Genomic DNA, 16,986 nt, shown 5'->3' with positions numbered 1-16,986 from the left:
GTATGATACTAGGCTAGTAGTGCAGGGGTTAAGGCTTATCCTGAGAGCACCATAGTAAGGGTCGCCTGTGGGTGGCTGTCAATGCCAGGGCCATGGTTGCCCGGGGGAAAGTGGCAGTGCATGGGTTAAGCCTGGCTTACAGGAGAGTGGCAGTGCAAGGGTTAAGCCTGGCTTAGAGGACTGGCAGTGCAGGGGTTAAGGAGGCTGCTGAGTAGAAGTGTCAGTCCCGGGTGTGATGTGCAGGCACGTGTATGCCGGGAGGAGGGAGGCTGGGAGGAGTAGTGCAGGAGGGTGGGCAGCCGGGAGGGGGTGGTGTGTGTGGCTCGGCTGCTCTCGGCTGCTCTCGGCTGCTCTCGGCCCCTGAGTGAGTGTGTGTGACTGTCGGCTCCGCCTCGCTGCTCTCTACAAGTCTATAAGAAGTGCAGATCCGCCAGCAGCAAAACTCCAACCCAAAACTACACGAACGAAATGGTCAGCGCCAGAGCCGCAGCAAAATGCTGGATGGACAGGTCTTCCTGGGATGGCTGTCACTTGTAGTTCTCCTCTCCAGCGGGCCAGCGGCGGCTTACTTCGGGTAGGTCACTCTCTGGACCTGGGAACCTGCAAAGGGATCGGCTGCGGCTGGATCAGCGGAGTACACAGCAATGTGCCTGGGACCCTGGGAGGAGTGATACACTGTATCTAAGCTGCTGATGCCGGGACCTGTAGAGAGAGGTACACTGTATCTGAGCTGGTGATACCCGGACCTGTAGAGAGAGGTACACTGTATCTGAGCTGGTGATACCCGGACCTGTAGAGAGAGGTACAATGTATCTAATCTCCTGATGCCGGGACCTGTAGAAAGAGGTACACTGTATCTGAGCTGGTGATACACGGACCTGTAGAGAGAGGTACACTGTATCTGAGCTGCTGATACCCGGACCTGTAGAGAGAGAGGTACAATGTATCTGAGCTGGTGATACCGGGACTTGTAGAGAGAGGTACAATGTATCCAAGCTGGTGATGCCGGGACCTGTAGAGAGAGGTACACTGTATCTGAGCTGGTGATACCCGGACCTGTAGAGAGAGGTACACTGTATCTAAGCTGCTGATACCCGGACCTGTAGAGAGAGGTACAATGTATCTGAGCTGGTGATACCCGGACCTGTAGAGAGAGAGGTACAATGTATCTGAGCTGGTGATACCGGGACTTGTAGAGAGAGGTACACTGTATCCAAGCTGGTGATACCGGGACTTGTAGAGAGAGGTACACTGTATCTGAGTCAGGGATACAGTGTAGCACCTTCCTGCTGGAGCTCCTCTGGGGACAATAGGTTCTATCTCTTCTCAGGTCATTGTCTGTTCTTCACTACAGTCTCATTATTCTTGTAATGGGATACAGTGTATCTAATGTGATGAGGCGGGGATACACTGTATCTAATGTGATGAGGCGGGGATACACTGTATCTAATGTGATGAGGCGGGGATACACTGTATCTAATGTGATGAGGCGGGGATACACTGTATCTAATGTGATGAGGCGGGGATACACTGTATCTAATGTGATGAAGCTGAGGTACATTGTATCTAATGTGATGAAGCTGGGGTACATTGTATCTAATGTGGTGAAGCTGGGGTACATTGTATCTAATGTGATGAGGCGGGGATACACTGTATCTAATGTGATGAAGCTGAGGTACATTGTATCTAATGTGATGAAGCTGGGGTACATTGTATCTAATGTGATGAAGCTGAGGTACATTGTATCTAATGTGATGAAGCTGGGGTACATTGTATCTAATGTGGTGAAGCTGGGGTACATTGTATCTAATGTGATGAAGCGGGGATACACTGTATCTAATGTGATGAAGCTGGGGTACATTGTATCTAATGTGATGAAGCGGGGATACACTGTATCTAATGTGATGAAGCTGAGGTACATTGTATCTAATGTGATGAGGCGGGGGTACATTGTATCTAATGTGATGAAGCTGGGGTACATTGTATCTAATGTGATGAAGCTGGGGTACATTGTATCTAATGTGATGAAGCTGGGATACACTGTATCTAATGTGATGAGGCTGGGGTACATTGTATCTAATGTGATGAGGCGGGGATACACTGTATCTAATGTGATGAAGCTGGGGTACATTGTATCTAATGTGATGTTGGGTACACTGTGTGCTGTGGTGGGATACTCTGTATCACTGATGTACACTGCCCTGTGCTGCTCTCCTTGGATACATACAGATGACATCCTTGGTCAGGTTAGATACCTCCGACATAAAACAGACATTGATGAATCGGATCTATTGTGTCATTGACCCCTATGAGTATATTGTATCTGAGGTCAAGTTGGATACACTGTATCTTTGGTCAGTTTGGATACACTGTATCTTTGGTCAGTTTGGATACACTGTATCTTTCTGCCTCTGACTATGCTGTGACAAGTGTCTAGAGGAACCTGCGGGGTTTCCCTTCTCTCCCGGTCCCGGTGTTCCCTCCTTTCTCCTGGAGTCTCTTCCTCCTCTTCTCCTGGGATGTCCGGCTCTTCCTCCCCTTCTCCTTCTTTCCCTGGGGTCTCCGGCTCTTCTTCCCCTTCTCCTTCTTTCCCTGGGGTCTCCTGCTCTTCCTCCTCTTCTCCTGGGATCTCCGGCTCTTCCTCCCCTTCTCCTTCCTCCTCTTCTCCTGGGCTCTTCCTCCCCTTCTCCTTCCTCCTCTTCTCCTGGGCTCTTCCTCCCCTTCTCCTTCCTCCTCTTCTCCTGGGATCTCCCGGGAGTTTGTGCCCAGATGTTATAGACAGAGATGTTCTCCATGTGGGCGGCTGTCAGTGAGGGAGCAGTGACTGTATACTCTGCGCTGTGTACACCCAGTGGCTATATACTCTGTGCTGTGTACACCCGGTCACTGTATACTCTGTGCTGTGTACACCCGGTGGCTATATACTCTGCGCTGTGTACACCCGGTGGCTATATACTCTGCGCTGTGTACACCCGGTCACTGTATACTCTGTGCTGTGTACACCCGGTCACTGTATACTCTGTGCTGTGTACACCCGGTGGCTATATACTCTGCGCTGTGTACACCCGGTGGCTATATACTCTGCGCTGTGTACACCCGGTGGCTATATACTCTGTGCTGTGTACACCCGGTCACTGTATACTCTGTGCTGTGTACACCCAGTGGCTATATACTCTGTGCTGTGTACACCCAGTGGCTATATACTCTGTGCTGTGTACACCCGGTCACTGTATACTCTGCGCTGTGTACACCCGGTCACTGTATACTCTGTGCTGTGTACACCTGGTGGCTATATACTCTGTGCTGTGTACACCTGGTGGCTATATACTCTGTACTGTGTAACCCGGTCACTGTATACTCTGTGCTGTGTACACCCGGTCACTGTATACTCTGTGCTGTGTACACCCGGTCACTGTATACTCTGTGCTGTGTACACCCGGTGGCTATATACTCTGCGCAGTGTACACCCGGTGGCTATATACTCTGTGCTGTGTACACCCGGTGGCTATATACTCTGTGCTGTGTACACCCGGTGGCTATATACTCTGTGCTGTGTACACCCGGTGGCTATATACTCTGTGCTGTGTAACCCGGTCACTGTATACTCTGCGCTGTGTACACCCGGTCACTGTATACTCTGTGCTGTGTACACCTGGTGGCTATATACTCTGTGCTGTGTACACCCGGTCACTGTATACTCTGTGCTGTGTACACCTGGTGGCTATATACTCTGCGCTGTGTACACCCGGTGGCTATATACTCTGTGCTGTGTAACCCGGTCACTGTATACTCTGCGCTGTGTACACCCGGTGGCTATATACTCTGTGCTGTGTACACCCGGTGGCTACATACTCTGCGCTGTGTACACCCGGTCACTGTATACTCTGTGCTGTGTACACCCGGTCACTGTATACTCTGTGCTGTGTACACCCGGTGTGAGCGTTATACCTGGCGGCAGTATACTCTGTGCTGTGTACTATGTGCTCCGCGCTGTGTAATCTCCGCTGTACCGAGCGCTGGATATAGTGGGGATAATGGTGACAGAAGTAGTGGCTGAGGAGCTGCTGATAGGGAGGGATGGTAATGAGAGGGAAGATGATGATGATGATGATGGGCTAATGATGAGAGTGATGGTGATGATTAGAGCGACTGATGGTGGTGATGATGAGTGTGATGGTGATAATGAGTGTGAATGTGGTGGTGAGGATGATGAGTGTGATGGTGGTGAGGATGATAATGGGCTAATGAGAGTGATGGTGATGATTAGAGTGACTGATGGTGGTGATGAGTGTGATAGTGATGATGATGATGATGAGTAATGGTAATGAGAGTGATGGTGGTGAGGATGATGATGATGAGTGTGATGATGATGTGAATGATGGTGGTGAGGATGATGATGATAAGGTTAGTAATAAAGGTGGTGATACAGTTAGTGATTATTAGAAGGCTGTGTGTCCTTGGCTGCTGCACAGATCTGTAGATGGAATAGGTGACACCTAGCTGGATGATGATGATGATGATGATGATGATTTTGGGGGGTGACATTGAGGGGTTAATTCTGTAAAGCTCAGTCATGTTTTGGATCCTGATCTAGGAAGATCATATAGAACCATGTGGGGACCCCGTCCTCTTCCAGGGGCCACATCTGAGGGAGACTGCCTGCTGCCCATCCTCCCCCCGCACACTAAGGATTAGAGTTTGAGCTGAGATGATGAGTTATACATCTTATATTGGAGAGGGAGATCCTGAGCTCCTGGGTTCAGAGATTGATTCTCTGTGTGAGATAAGGGGGGTTAGAGTGTAAGCTCCTGGGGTCAGTGGTGATAGGACTGATACACTGTGTGAGATAAGGGGGGTTAGAGTGTAAGCTCCTGGGGTCAGTGGTGATGGGATTGATACGTTGTGTGAGATAAAAGAGAAACCTGTTGGACATGTCTGGTAAAATGGGCCAGATCTTTGCCCCCCTGCCCTGGAATATTGTGAATGGGCAGAGTTCCCTCTGATGGGACATCTCCTGCGGCAGGGAGGGTGATCCTCATTCTCTGCTCTCACCTGTTGCTCTGTGTGACACATTCCTTGGCATCATCCCCGCAGTTCCACCTAGTGACCAGCAGGGGGTTCCACTAACCTAGGAATCAGAGCTGTTCCCTGGAAGAAGTTTGGCAGGTGTATCCTGTTCTCAAAGAAAATCTGCTCTGTTCATGGGAAAGTCTCTTTGTGTTATTCTTTTCTCACTTTTACTATTGCTCTTCAGCCTGGAGCTTTACGTCCTCCTTGGGAGAGCGCGGCCTCCGAACACGTGAGCGACACGACACACAAACGCTCCTCGCGACACGCCGATTGTAGTGACAGCCGCAAATTCTCTGCTCTCTGCATTTCTTCCCCAAGAAGCTTCAACCCTAATTCCCTCCTGCTGTATGGTTACCAGGTGAAGGCAGAACCAAATGCAGCCTGACACCTGAGCGCCAGACTGTGGTGACTCTGACAACACCTGAGCGCCAGACCGCAGTGACTCTGACACCTGAGCGCCAAACCGCAGTGACTCTGACACCTGAGCGCCAAACCATGGTGACTCTGACACCTGAGCGCCAAACCATGGTGACTCTGACACCTGAGCGCCAAACCGCAGTGACTCTGACACCTGAGCGCCAAACCATGGTGACTCTGACACCTGACGCCAGACTGTGGTGACTGTGACACCTGAGCACCAAACCATGGTGACTCTGACACCTGACGCCAGACCGCGGTGACTCTGACACCTGACGCCAGACTGCGGTGACTGTGACATCTGAGCGCCAAACTGAGGTGACTGTGACACCTGAGCGCCAAACCATGGTGACTCTGACACCTGACGCCAGATCACAGTGACTCTGACACCTGAGCGCCAGACTGTGGTGACTGTGACACCTGAGCGCCAGACCGCGGTGACTCTTGACACCTGAGCGACGGACTGTGGTGACTGACACCTGAGCGACGGACTGTGGTGACTCTGACACCTGAGCGCCAGACCGCGGTGACTCTTGACACCTGAGCGACGGACTGTGATGACTGACACCTGAGCGACGGACTGTGATGACTGACACCTGAGCGCCAGACTGTGGTGACTCTGACACCTGAGCGATTGACCGTGGTGACTTTGACACCTGAGCGATTGACCGTGGTGACTTTGACACCTGAGCGCCAGATCGTGGTGACTCTGACACTTGAGCGCCAGACTGCGGTGACTGTGACACCTGAGCGTCAGACCGAGGTGACTCTGACACTTGAGTGCCAGACCGCGGTGACTTTGACATCTGACCGCCAACCGTAGTGACTCAGATACCTTAGCGACAAATCGCTGTGACATTGACACCAGAGCGACAAACCTTGGTGACTGACACCTGTGCAGCAAAAGATGGTGGTGACTCTGACCCTTGAGTGACAGACATCCGTGACTCTGACACCTGACTGCAGTGACTTGGACCTCCGAGTGACCGACATCGGTGACTCTGACACCTGGCTGACTGCGGTGACTCTGACCCCTGAGTGACAGACTGTGGTGACTCTGACCCCTGAGTGACAGACATCCGTGACTCTGACCCCTGAATAACATACTGCGTTGACTCTGACCCCTGAGTGACAGACTGTGGTAACTGACATCTGAGTGACAGAGCGTGGTGATCTGATTGACAAATACCGGTGACTCCAACACCTGAGCAAAAGGTGGTGGTAACTCTGACACCTGAGTGACAACTGCAGTGACAGATGACAGACGGCAGCAACTCCGACTCCTAACTGACAGATGGCAATGACTGCAGTAACTCTGGCTGATGCCATTGGTTGTATGGTGGCATGTGACAGTGGTGACTGTCACTTTGCCTCCTGGTGTCCATCAGAGCAAAGCGGACCTGACCCTATAGATCACACTCTGACAATATGTCCGCCTGTTCTGTGGTCACTCCAGGTTGTGGTTGATGATGTCCATCTTATTTTCGTGTATGTCTTGAGAGTATGCTGCACACCAGGCTGAGGGACCTTTACCAACCGAGCACACTACAGTGCAGCAGACAGGCTGTGTTTGGTTGCTATGGGCAGCAGACAGGCTGTGATTGGTTGCTATGGGCAGCAGACAGGCTGTGATTGGTTACTATGAGCAGAAGACAGGCTGTGATTGGTTACTATGAGCAGCAGACAGGCTGTGATTGGTTACTATGTGGAGGAGACAAGCTGTGATTGGTTACTATGTGGAGGAGACAGACTGTGATTGGTTACTATGAGCAGCAGACAGGCTGTGATTGGTTACTCTGTGGAGGAGACAGACTGTGATTGGTTACTATGTGAAGGAGACAGGTTGTAATTGGTTGCTATGGGCAGCAGACAGGCTGTGATTGGTTACTATGAGCAGCATACAGTCTGTGATTGGTTACTATGGGGAGGAGACAGTCTGTGATTGGTTACTATGGGGAGGAGACAGGTTGTGATTGGTTACTATGAGCAGCAGAAAGTCTTTGATTGGTTACTATGAGCAGCATACAGTCTTTGATTGGTTACTATGGGCAGCAGACAGGCTGATTGGTTACTATGGGGAGGAGACAGGCTGTTATTGGTTGCTATAGGCAGAGGACAGGCTGTTATTGGTTGCTATAGGCAGAGGACAGGCTGTTATTGGTTGCTATGGACAGAAGACAGGCTGTTAGAGATAGTTGTACTTGCAGTTGGTGTTATAAATGTAGTTGTTGATGATGGTATGATGGTATATATGTTGTTGTTGTAAATGTAGTTGTAGATGTTATATATGTAGTTGTTGTTAATAATAATAATATAGATGTTGTTGTTGACATTATAGATGTAGTTGTTTATGATAGATTTAATTGTTGTAGATGTAATTGATAATATTATGGATGTAGTTGTTATTGTTGATGGTATAGATGTAGTCGTTAATATGTTATAGAGTTAGTTGTTGATAGTATAGATGTTGATGTTAATGTTATAGATGTAGTTGTTGATGGTATAGATGTAGTTGTTGATGGTATAGATGTAGTTGTTGTTGATTATATTGTTGTAGTTGTTGATGGTATAGATGTAGTTGTTGATGGTATAGATGTAGTTGTTGATGGTATAGATGTAGTTGTTGTTGATTATATTGTTGTAGTTGTTGATGGTATAGATGTAGTTGTTGTTGATGATATTGATGTAGTTGTTGATGGTATAGATGTAGTTGTTGTAAATATAGTTGTTGTAGATGTTATATATGTAGTTGTTGTAGATGTTATATATGCAGTTGTTGTTAATAATATAGATGTTGTTGTGGACATTATAGATGTAGTTGTTTATGATGGATTTAATTGTTGATGTAGATATAGTTGATGATGTTTTGGATGTAGTTGTTATTGTTGATTGTATAGATGTAGTTGTTGTAGATGTTAGAGTTAGTTGTTGATGGTATAAATGTGGATGTTAATGTTATAGATGTTGTTGATGTTATAGATGTAGTTGATGGTATAGATGTAGTTGTTGTTGATGGTATAGATGTAGTTGTTGATGATGGTATAGATGTAGTTGTTGATGGTATAGATGTAGTTGTTGTTGATGGTATAGATGTAGTTGTTGTTGATGGTATAGATGTAGTTGTTGTTGATGGTATAGATGTAGTTGTTGTTGATGATGGTATAGATGTAGTTGTTGTTGATGATGGTATAGATGTAGTTGTTGATGGTATAGATGTAGTTGTTGTTGATGATGGTATAGATGTAGGTGTTGTTGATGGTATAGATATTGTTGATGTTATAGATGTAGTTGTTGATGGTATAGATGTAGTTGTTGTTGATGGTATAGATGTATTATAGTATAGTATAGTATGGTATAGATGTAGTTGTTGATGTTATAGATGCAGTTGTTCTTGGAGTTGTAGTCATCGCCATTATCGTGGTCCTGTGTTGATATCTCCATTATTTTAGCCTCCTATAATAATAAAGATTTCTCGCTTTGTATATTTAGCACAGAAGAGAAGACGCAATACATTTTGGTAAAATATAAAAGATGTAATCTCTACAATCCCACTGATATACAATCCTCTGGGGAGGCTGGACATTGGCCCCTCCTATAAAAGGGCCCCGGTTGGGTGTATTATTGCATGTCTGTATCTCGTGTAATGTTCTCGTGCACCATATGCGACTGATCAGGGTCATGGCAGCCGCTCGTCTCTGCTGTGAGGGTGGAGCAGTCTATATGATCTGCTCATGTTTACATTGTATTACAGCTATAGGGAGAACAATCTGCTGATCATAGAAGTTTCCTGCAGGGGCCCCTCACTGTCAGTCAGTCTGAGCAAGGGGCCCCTGATATGGAAAAGGGACAAGTAATACTGGGCAATCCTTTAACTGAGAGTGACAGTCTGTGTATATGTAGTGTATCCTGTATATAGTGTGTATGTAGTCTTATCTATCTATCTATCTATCTATCTATCTATCTATCTATCTATCTATCTATCTATCTATCGGTGCATTTACACAGAAAGATTTATCTGACAGATCTTTGAAGCCAAAGCCAGGAACAGACTATAAACAGGGAACAGATAATAAAGGAAAGACTGAGATTTCTCCCCTTTTAAAATCCATTCCTGGCTTTGGCTTCAAAAATCTGTCAGATAAATCTGTGTAACTGTGTAATCTCCTATCTATCTATCTATCTATCTCCTATCTATCTATCTATCTATCTATCTCTCTATCTATCTATCTTCTATCTCCTATCTATCTATCTCCTATCTATCTATCTCCTATCTATCTCCTATCTATCTATCTATCTATCTATCTATCTATCTATCTCCTATCTATCTATCTATCTATCTATCTATATCTATCTCCTATCTATCTATCTATCTCCTATCTATCTATCTATCTATCTATCTATCTATCTATCTATCTATCTATCTCCTATCTATCTATCTATCTATCTATCTATCTATCTATCTATCTATCTATCTATCTATCTATCTATCTTCTATCTGTTAAATGATGCTCTAAGGATAATAGGACAGGTAATATCTGTGTAAGTATCTGGTTATGTTTGAATATTGGGATTAAACATGGAGATAGCCGCTCGTTACTGATTGTTCTGTACAATGTAGATAAGCAAAGGCAGATCCGTCTTTATTGAGGATATTATCTTGTACATTGATATTTATAGGCTACAGGTGATATATCTAGGTGATGTTATCTGTGAAGAGAAAAATATGTCATAAAAAAATCTATTATCTAATCTATCTATCTATCTATCTATCTATCTATCTATCTATCTATCTATCGGTGCATTTACACAGAAAGATTTATCTGACAGATCTTTGAAGCCAAAGCCAGGAACAGACTATAAACAGGGAACAGATAATAAAGGAAAGACTGAGATTTCTCCCCTTTTAAAATCCATTCCTGGCTTTGGCTTCAAAAATCTGTCAGATAAATCTGTGTAACTGTGTAATCTCCTATCTATCTATCTATCTATCTATCTATCTATCTCCTATCTATCTATCTCTCTATCTATCTATCTCCTATCTATCTATCTATCTATCTCCTATCTATCTATCTATCTATCTATCTATCTATCTCCTATCTATCTATCTATCTATCTATCTATCTATCTATCTATCTATCTCCTATCTATCTATCTATCTATCTCCTATCTATCTATCTATCTATCTATCTATCTATCTATCTATCTATCTATCTATCTCCTATCTATCTATCTATCTATCTATCTATCTATCTATCTATCTCCATCTCTCCCTGCTGGTGTTGGTGCTGGGTCTCCCTGGTGGGGCCCTCTTGGGGGGGGCGTGGGGGTATACGTTGGGCTGAGTCATGTGTTCTCTGTTATGAGATGTTTCGGGGGAATCCCTGGAGGTCTCAGGTTTCATAGATTTGCCCTTTGATCATCAGGCCTCATGTGACAGAATGCAGAGCATTGGGATCAGTGCTATTCCTGGGAGCTGCATTGTGTGCTCCAGAGCTGTGCCCCCTGCATCACACCGCAGCCTGGGCTGTAACCTTACACTCAGGGCGCTGGGAAATGGACGCTGTCTGTCGCATTCGAACAATTTGACTGGAAGGGAAAGTGACTCTCACGTTCCACGTCTTTGGGACTCACATCTGGTTTCGGTTTATGGGATACGGAACTTATTTAAATTTGGCAAAGCGTTCCCTTTTCTTTACAACGACGATGCAACCTTGTAAAGGGGGACGCCGCCGAACGACTGCAGCAACAGAAATCAGCCGCACAGCTACATACAACATGTCAGAGCCTGGGGGGTCACTGACAAGAATGACCCCCGAATATACAATCTCTACTAAATATAAGTCCATGTGATTCTGATATCGCGGCGGATCTAGTCCACATCCTAAAAACTCAGGTTCAGGCTTTTAGCTCACGGAGCATTGTCTAGACTGGAAACGGTTGTATCACTTCCAGACAACCTTAGAGCTTTATCCAAGTTCAGCAGCCACCGCTCACAGAGCATTGTCTACACTGGATACAGCTGAGAGCAGGACTAGCTATGTACAATGTATCAGTCTGGAGTCCAGGCTGTAGAGCTCACAGAGCATTGTCTACACTGGATACTGTTGTAACAATCCCGCAGAGAGGTAGAAGGTTTGTCCAGCTTTCCCCCTATACGCTGACAGCCGGCAGAAGTGTTGACAATGATGAAGAACTGGAAGTTGTAGACTGTTCTCTAGTAGAGGGATATAATGTGGACACTGAATCTTCCCATGGTGAGGAATGCCGCAGCTTCTGGCAGTCTATATGATGCCATGTGGTGCCCTGCTGCTGCTGCAGGATGGGGCCCAGGGGCCCCAGGAGGAATCTGCATTCTTAGAGGACAGTGTCAGGCAGCAGCTGGAAAGCCTTCCCGTTCCGCTGGCATCTGCAGATGACTGGTGTCAGAAGTTTCCTCTTAGTAGCTGGGACTCCAGATGTGAGACCTGACGCTCATAGCTGAAATATTCTGCAGCTGCAGGAGGGAGCGCCCGCGCCTGGTAGGCCTGAACACTGTGTACACACACATGCCCTAATGCCATGGCGCAAATTATTCTCACATCCCAGAGCCTGACCGTCCCATCATCACAGGAGAGTTAAAGGGGCACAGCACCCAAAATCCTCTCCTGTCCGTCCCCTGTGCAGCCTGATCCTATTAATAGCAATGGATGGAGGCTGCGGTGGAGTTGTATAGATGGTCTGATGCCGAAGCCACCATCTAATGTATAAGGGGGGTGAAGAATAGGGCAGCGGGATGCAGCACACCTGATTCTTGTGTCTGGAGGGAAGAGAAAAGTCTGGATGGGGAACAGAGGAGTCTAGGGGGGGAGAGGAGTCTGGAGGGGGGGGGAGAGGAGTCTGGAGGGGGAGAGGAGTCTGGAGGGAGGGAGAAGAGGAGTCTGGAGGGAGGGAGAAGAGGAGTCTGGAGGGAGGGGGAGAGAAGTCTGGAGGGAGGGGGAGAGGAGTCTGGAGGGAGGGGGAGAGGAGTCTGGAGGGGGCAGAGGAGTCTGGAGGGAGGGGGAGAGGAGTCTGGAGGGAGGAGAAGAGTCTGGAGTGGGCAGAGGAGTCTGTAGAGGTGAAGGGAGAAGAACAGAGGATTCTGGAGGTGGGAACAAAGGAGTCTGGAGGGGGCAGAGGAGTCTGTAGAGGTGAAGGGAGAAGAACAGGATTCTGGAGGTGGGAACAAAGGAGTCTGGAGGGAACAGAGGAGTCTGGAAGGTGGAGAGGAGTTTGTAGAGGGGAAGGGAGGAGAACAGAGTAGTCTGGAGGTGGGGACAGAGGAGTCTGGAGGGGCCACAGGAGTCTGTAGAGAGCAGATGAGTCTGTAGAGAGCAGAAGAGTCTGTAGAGGTGAAGGGAGGAGAACTGAGGATTCTGGAGGTGGGGGACAAAAGTCTGGAGGGAGCAGAGAAGTCTGGTGGGGTGAAAGGAGTCTCGGGGAGCAGAGGAGTCTGTAGAGGAGAAGGGAGAAGAACAGAGGAGTCTGTAGGTGGGGACAAATAAGTCTGGAGGGGGCACAGGAGTCTAGAGGGAGCAGAGAAGTCTGTAGGTTGGGACAGGGAAGTATGTATAGTGGTTAGCAGAGACTGTAGAGGAGCAGAAGAATCTGAAGAAGACAAAGTGGTATGGAAGGAGGAGAGAAAGATGTCTATAGGTGGGAGGGGTTTAGAGTTATACAGAGGAGTCTAGAAAAGACAGAGAAGTCTGGAGGAAACAGAAGGTTCAGAAGTGGTGATGAGCGAACCTACCAAACGTTCGGGTTCTTCCTAACGTGACTCCTGGTGGCTGGAGAAGTTGGATGCTGCCCTAGGGAGTCCTGGAAAACATGGATAGGGCCATAGGCTGGACGTTCGCTCATCGCTCGTTTGGAAAGAGGGGTCAAAGGAGTTTGAAGCGGACAGAGTAGTCAGAAGCAGAAAGCGGTATCCACTCCTCTAATAACGCCATAACACTGATGTCATCTCTCACTTGTCCATTGTAATATTGTAACATTGTAACTCCAAGAAATGACATGGGGGGGGGTAAAAGGGCACTCTGGTGAAAAAAATTATTTCAAATCAACTGGGGTCAGAAAGTTATGAAAACTTAGCTATGAAAGAGTCATTTACAAATCCGCATAACCTTCTAACGCCAGTTGATTTGAAAACTATTTTTTCCGCTAAAGTACCCCTATAAGCAGCCACCCTCTGCCGGGGTCTCCCATAAACATGAATCAAGGGTCCTCTGCCAGTGACTGGAATATGCAGTACCTGGTGTCCTGACCTAATACAGCGGAGGGTTTGTGACAGTGTATCAGTGCAGACCATCCTCTCATCATGGGATGAAGAGACATTTGGTCACATGGGCAGTCTTTTTAACCTTCACTTTAGCTGCAGAGGTCGGAGCGGCTCAGAGCCGGGGCCCTGGTGGTCACTGGGCCATTAATGATTTACCGCTCTGTGAAAGCCTCCGGCACCTGAATGGAGATCAGAGGCGCCTCCTGAAAGATCTGCGATTAATCATTAAGCGGCGTGTGCTTTATCAAGGGCCGATCGAGAGCGCGCTGGGGGCCACTCATTGACTGATCATTACAGCGAGATAATAACCAAGCCCTGACCACCCTGTTCCCACCATTTATGTCACATGACCAACATCACATGACCACAGGGCCATTACACATCTACGGCAGAGATGTTCATTGTATACTATGCGCCCCGCCCCCAGTGTGTCAGTGTTCCCAAACCTGCGACTCTCCAGATTCTCCAAAACTACAACTCCCATCATGCCCTAATCATGGTGCACTGTGAAACAATAGTGTATGCAGATGTTACAAAACTACAGCCCTTTGTCTGTGGGGGGGGATGATGGGAGTTGTCGCTTCTCGATGACCGCCATCTCTTTGGCAGAGCCGGTGTTGGGTAACGTGGCATCACTATCACTTAATTACATCAATATTTTATCAGGACAAATAATGTCTCGGCTTCTCTGCTATCGGCCTTTATTACACAGGGAGGGGGTGAGGCCGTCTGCACAGGCCCCCGGGGCTGTGGTGCCACTGTTGCTGAGGAGGAGACTGGTGTCCCTATGTTTGTATGAACATGGTGCTAATTATTCGTGTTTAACAATTTGTTCGATAAGCGGAATGGTTATAACAATCATTTTCGAACATGCGACTGTTTATCCCGCGATGTGCGCAACTGCGGAAGTTTCCTGCCACCAATTTGAAAGGGTCAATGACATCAGGTAATATAGCAGCCCTGTTCACTACAGGCATTACTGTGATTGGCTGTATGGTTAGCGTCATTACGTACGTCACGTACACGCTATAAAAAACGTGACCTGATTCTTGTGCCGTTTAGTAGGGAGAGTGACACGAGCAGGGACAGCATCTGAATTTAGTTAGGCAGCAATATTGACAGTGGTAGTTAGTCAGTGTAGGGAGGGAGAGCTGACAGAGTAGAGCCTAGAATGTTGTAGAATTGTCAGTGTAGGGAGGGAGAGCTGACCGAGTAGGGCTTAGAAAATTGTCAGTGTAGGGAGGGTAACAGAATCCAGCGTTTTGGCACCATAAAGAGTTAAATTCGTAACTCTGTAGTGACCAGGTGTCAATCATAGTCCATCCTGTCCATTATCCCCGCAATGTATTTGAGTCTCTGAGGCCAAAAGCAGAGGCTCGCTGGGACATTGTGACTTTCTGAGCTGACTGTACGCTGCGGCCTAGCATTCCTCACGCCTATTGCGTGGTACATGTATACACATAATTGCGTATCTATATATATATATATGCACGGGCGTATATAAGATACGCTAATGTTACGTACCTCTTAATTGCTCCGTTATTACGTATTTTACGCTTTGCACCTGATAATCTGTATGCACCGAAACGTACGCTTCTACTGTGTTTGTTATTTGTTTGTGAATGTTCGGCAAACACGAACACAACCGATCACGATCTTTTTTTTTTTTTTTAATGTTTGTGCTCGGTATCCGAACCAAACATCAGGATGTTCACTCATCACTACTCCTGAACCTGTGCTGCATCACACACTTGACTCTGCTACATCCTACCAGACCCTGTCCCATTAGACTACCCTCTTGACTACTACTACTGTACGACATATTCATTTTAACTACATCAACATTACTGAAACCTGGCTCACTCACCTAACTACCCTTGTGGCCACCTCTACTGTACCACATACTTGACTCTGCTACATCACTATTACTAAACCCTGACTCACCTGACTGCCCTGCTAACACTTTGCTGCTACTTCATACCAAACCCTATCTCATCTGACTGTACCACATATGTGTACAAGTATCTACATCTACAGTCAGCAACATGTATAAAAGTTGTAAAAGTTTTGCTTCGTTGTAGTTTTGCAGCAGTTTGATGGGAGCAGCAGCCATGATGGGAGTTGTAGGAACAGTTTAGTCCGGACATGATGGGAGTTGTAGTAGCAGTTTACAATGTCCATGATAGGAGTTGTAGTAGCAGTTTACAATGTCCATGATAGGAGTTGTAGTAGTAGAAGTTTAGTCCGGACATGATGGGAGTTGTAGTAGCAGTTTAGTCCACATATGATGGGAATTGTAGTTTTGCACCTTGTTCCCATTGATATAAGGGAATAGCTTTCGGTTAAACCGTACCCCCCCCCCCCTTATAGAAGCGAGCAGCATTAGAATATATGGGATTGTTGGTAAATTCTGGATCACTTTGTAATGGAGCGTTCAGTGTAGAAACGCTGCAGATTTCTGCAATTGAGTGTGAACAAACTCTAAAATGAGTTGAGTGTGCGTCGGTGCAAGGCGAGCTGCCACCTGTCCCATCCGCAGCTTCAGCTCCATAAGTTGTAGGGAAAGAGGGAATTGGGAGGTGTGTGGGGGGGGGGGATTGACTTTCTCCGGCTCCTCTGGGATCAACCTTGGAAGGATAATGTTTGTGTAACCTCTGGGCGCAGTCACAGGACATTGGCCGCCTCTGGCGCTCTGAAGGGTTCTGCTGTAAGGAAGTCTGATGATGTCATGGCCTGGCCTGCCAGCGCAGATGGTCTGAGGCCTGACACTACCGCAGATGAATCACCCTCAGTCACTATTGTCAGGACCCTCCATGTCACTCAGCAGGAAGCGCACCAACAAGCTGTAAATTTCAGGACCACACTTTTTTTTTTTTTTTAAATTGAAGATTTTTTTTTTTTGGTAATTTACGGCCGTGTTGCCGAGCAATAATTCAGAAAAACACACACAGCTACACAAACATTCCCTCTCCGCTCCCTGCGGCCATGACGGGCTCCGCCGCAGTCGCTGCGTGTGCGCCGGCTGCCTCCCAGGAATACACCACAATCCGCTCAGATTCACAAGAGCCCATGATAGTTCTGCCTGGACCCTGATACTTTCCTGTTTTGAGCGCAGTCATCTGGGAGGTGTAGTTTTGCAACATCGCAGTTTAACAGAAGTTGTGTGGATGTGGGGATGGAATGCGTCCACAACTTCTATGCAGATT

The 16,986-nt window shown here is 47.1% G+C and overlaps 1 protein-coding gene across 2 annotated transcripts in view; it reads left to right on the top strand.

Annotated features, from left to right (window-relative positions):
• The first annotated feature begins 376 nt into the window (after nt 1-376).
• WNT9A (Wnt family member 9A) overlaps nt 377-16,986 on the top strand; it is an 82,426-nt gene continuing 65,816 nt past the window's right edge. Inside the window, exon 1 of one of the 2 annotated variants that reach the window (XM_069959146.1) lies at nt 377-574. In XM_069959146.1, the coding sequence (XP_069815247.1) occupies nt 495-574 (80 nt within the window). In that variant the 5' untranslated portion in view covers nt 377-494. The remainder of the gene's footprint in view (nt 575-16,986) is intronic. The other variant, XM_069959148.1, reaches the window with a different exon arrangement.

The sequence above is a fragment of the Dendropsophus ebraccatus genome, chromosome 2, assembly GCF_027789765.1.
Source record: "Dendropsophus ebraccatus isolate aDenEbr1 chromosome 2, aDenEbr1.pat, whole genome shotgun sequence".
Lineage (NCBI taxonomy): Eukaryota > Metazoa > Chordata > Amphibia > Anura > Hylidae > Dendropsophus > Dendropsophus ebraccatus.
Note: the sequence above shows the minus strand (reverse complement) of the source record. Positions and strands in the feature narration are given on the sequence as shown.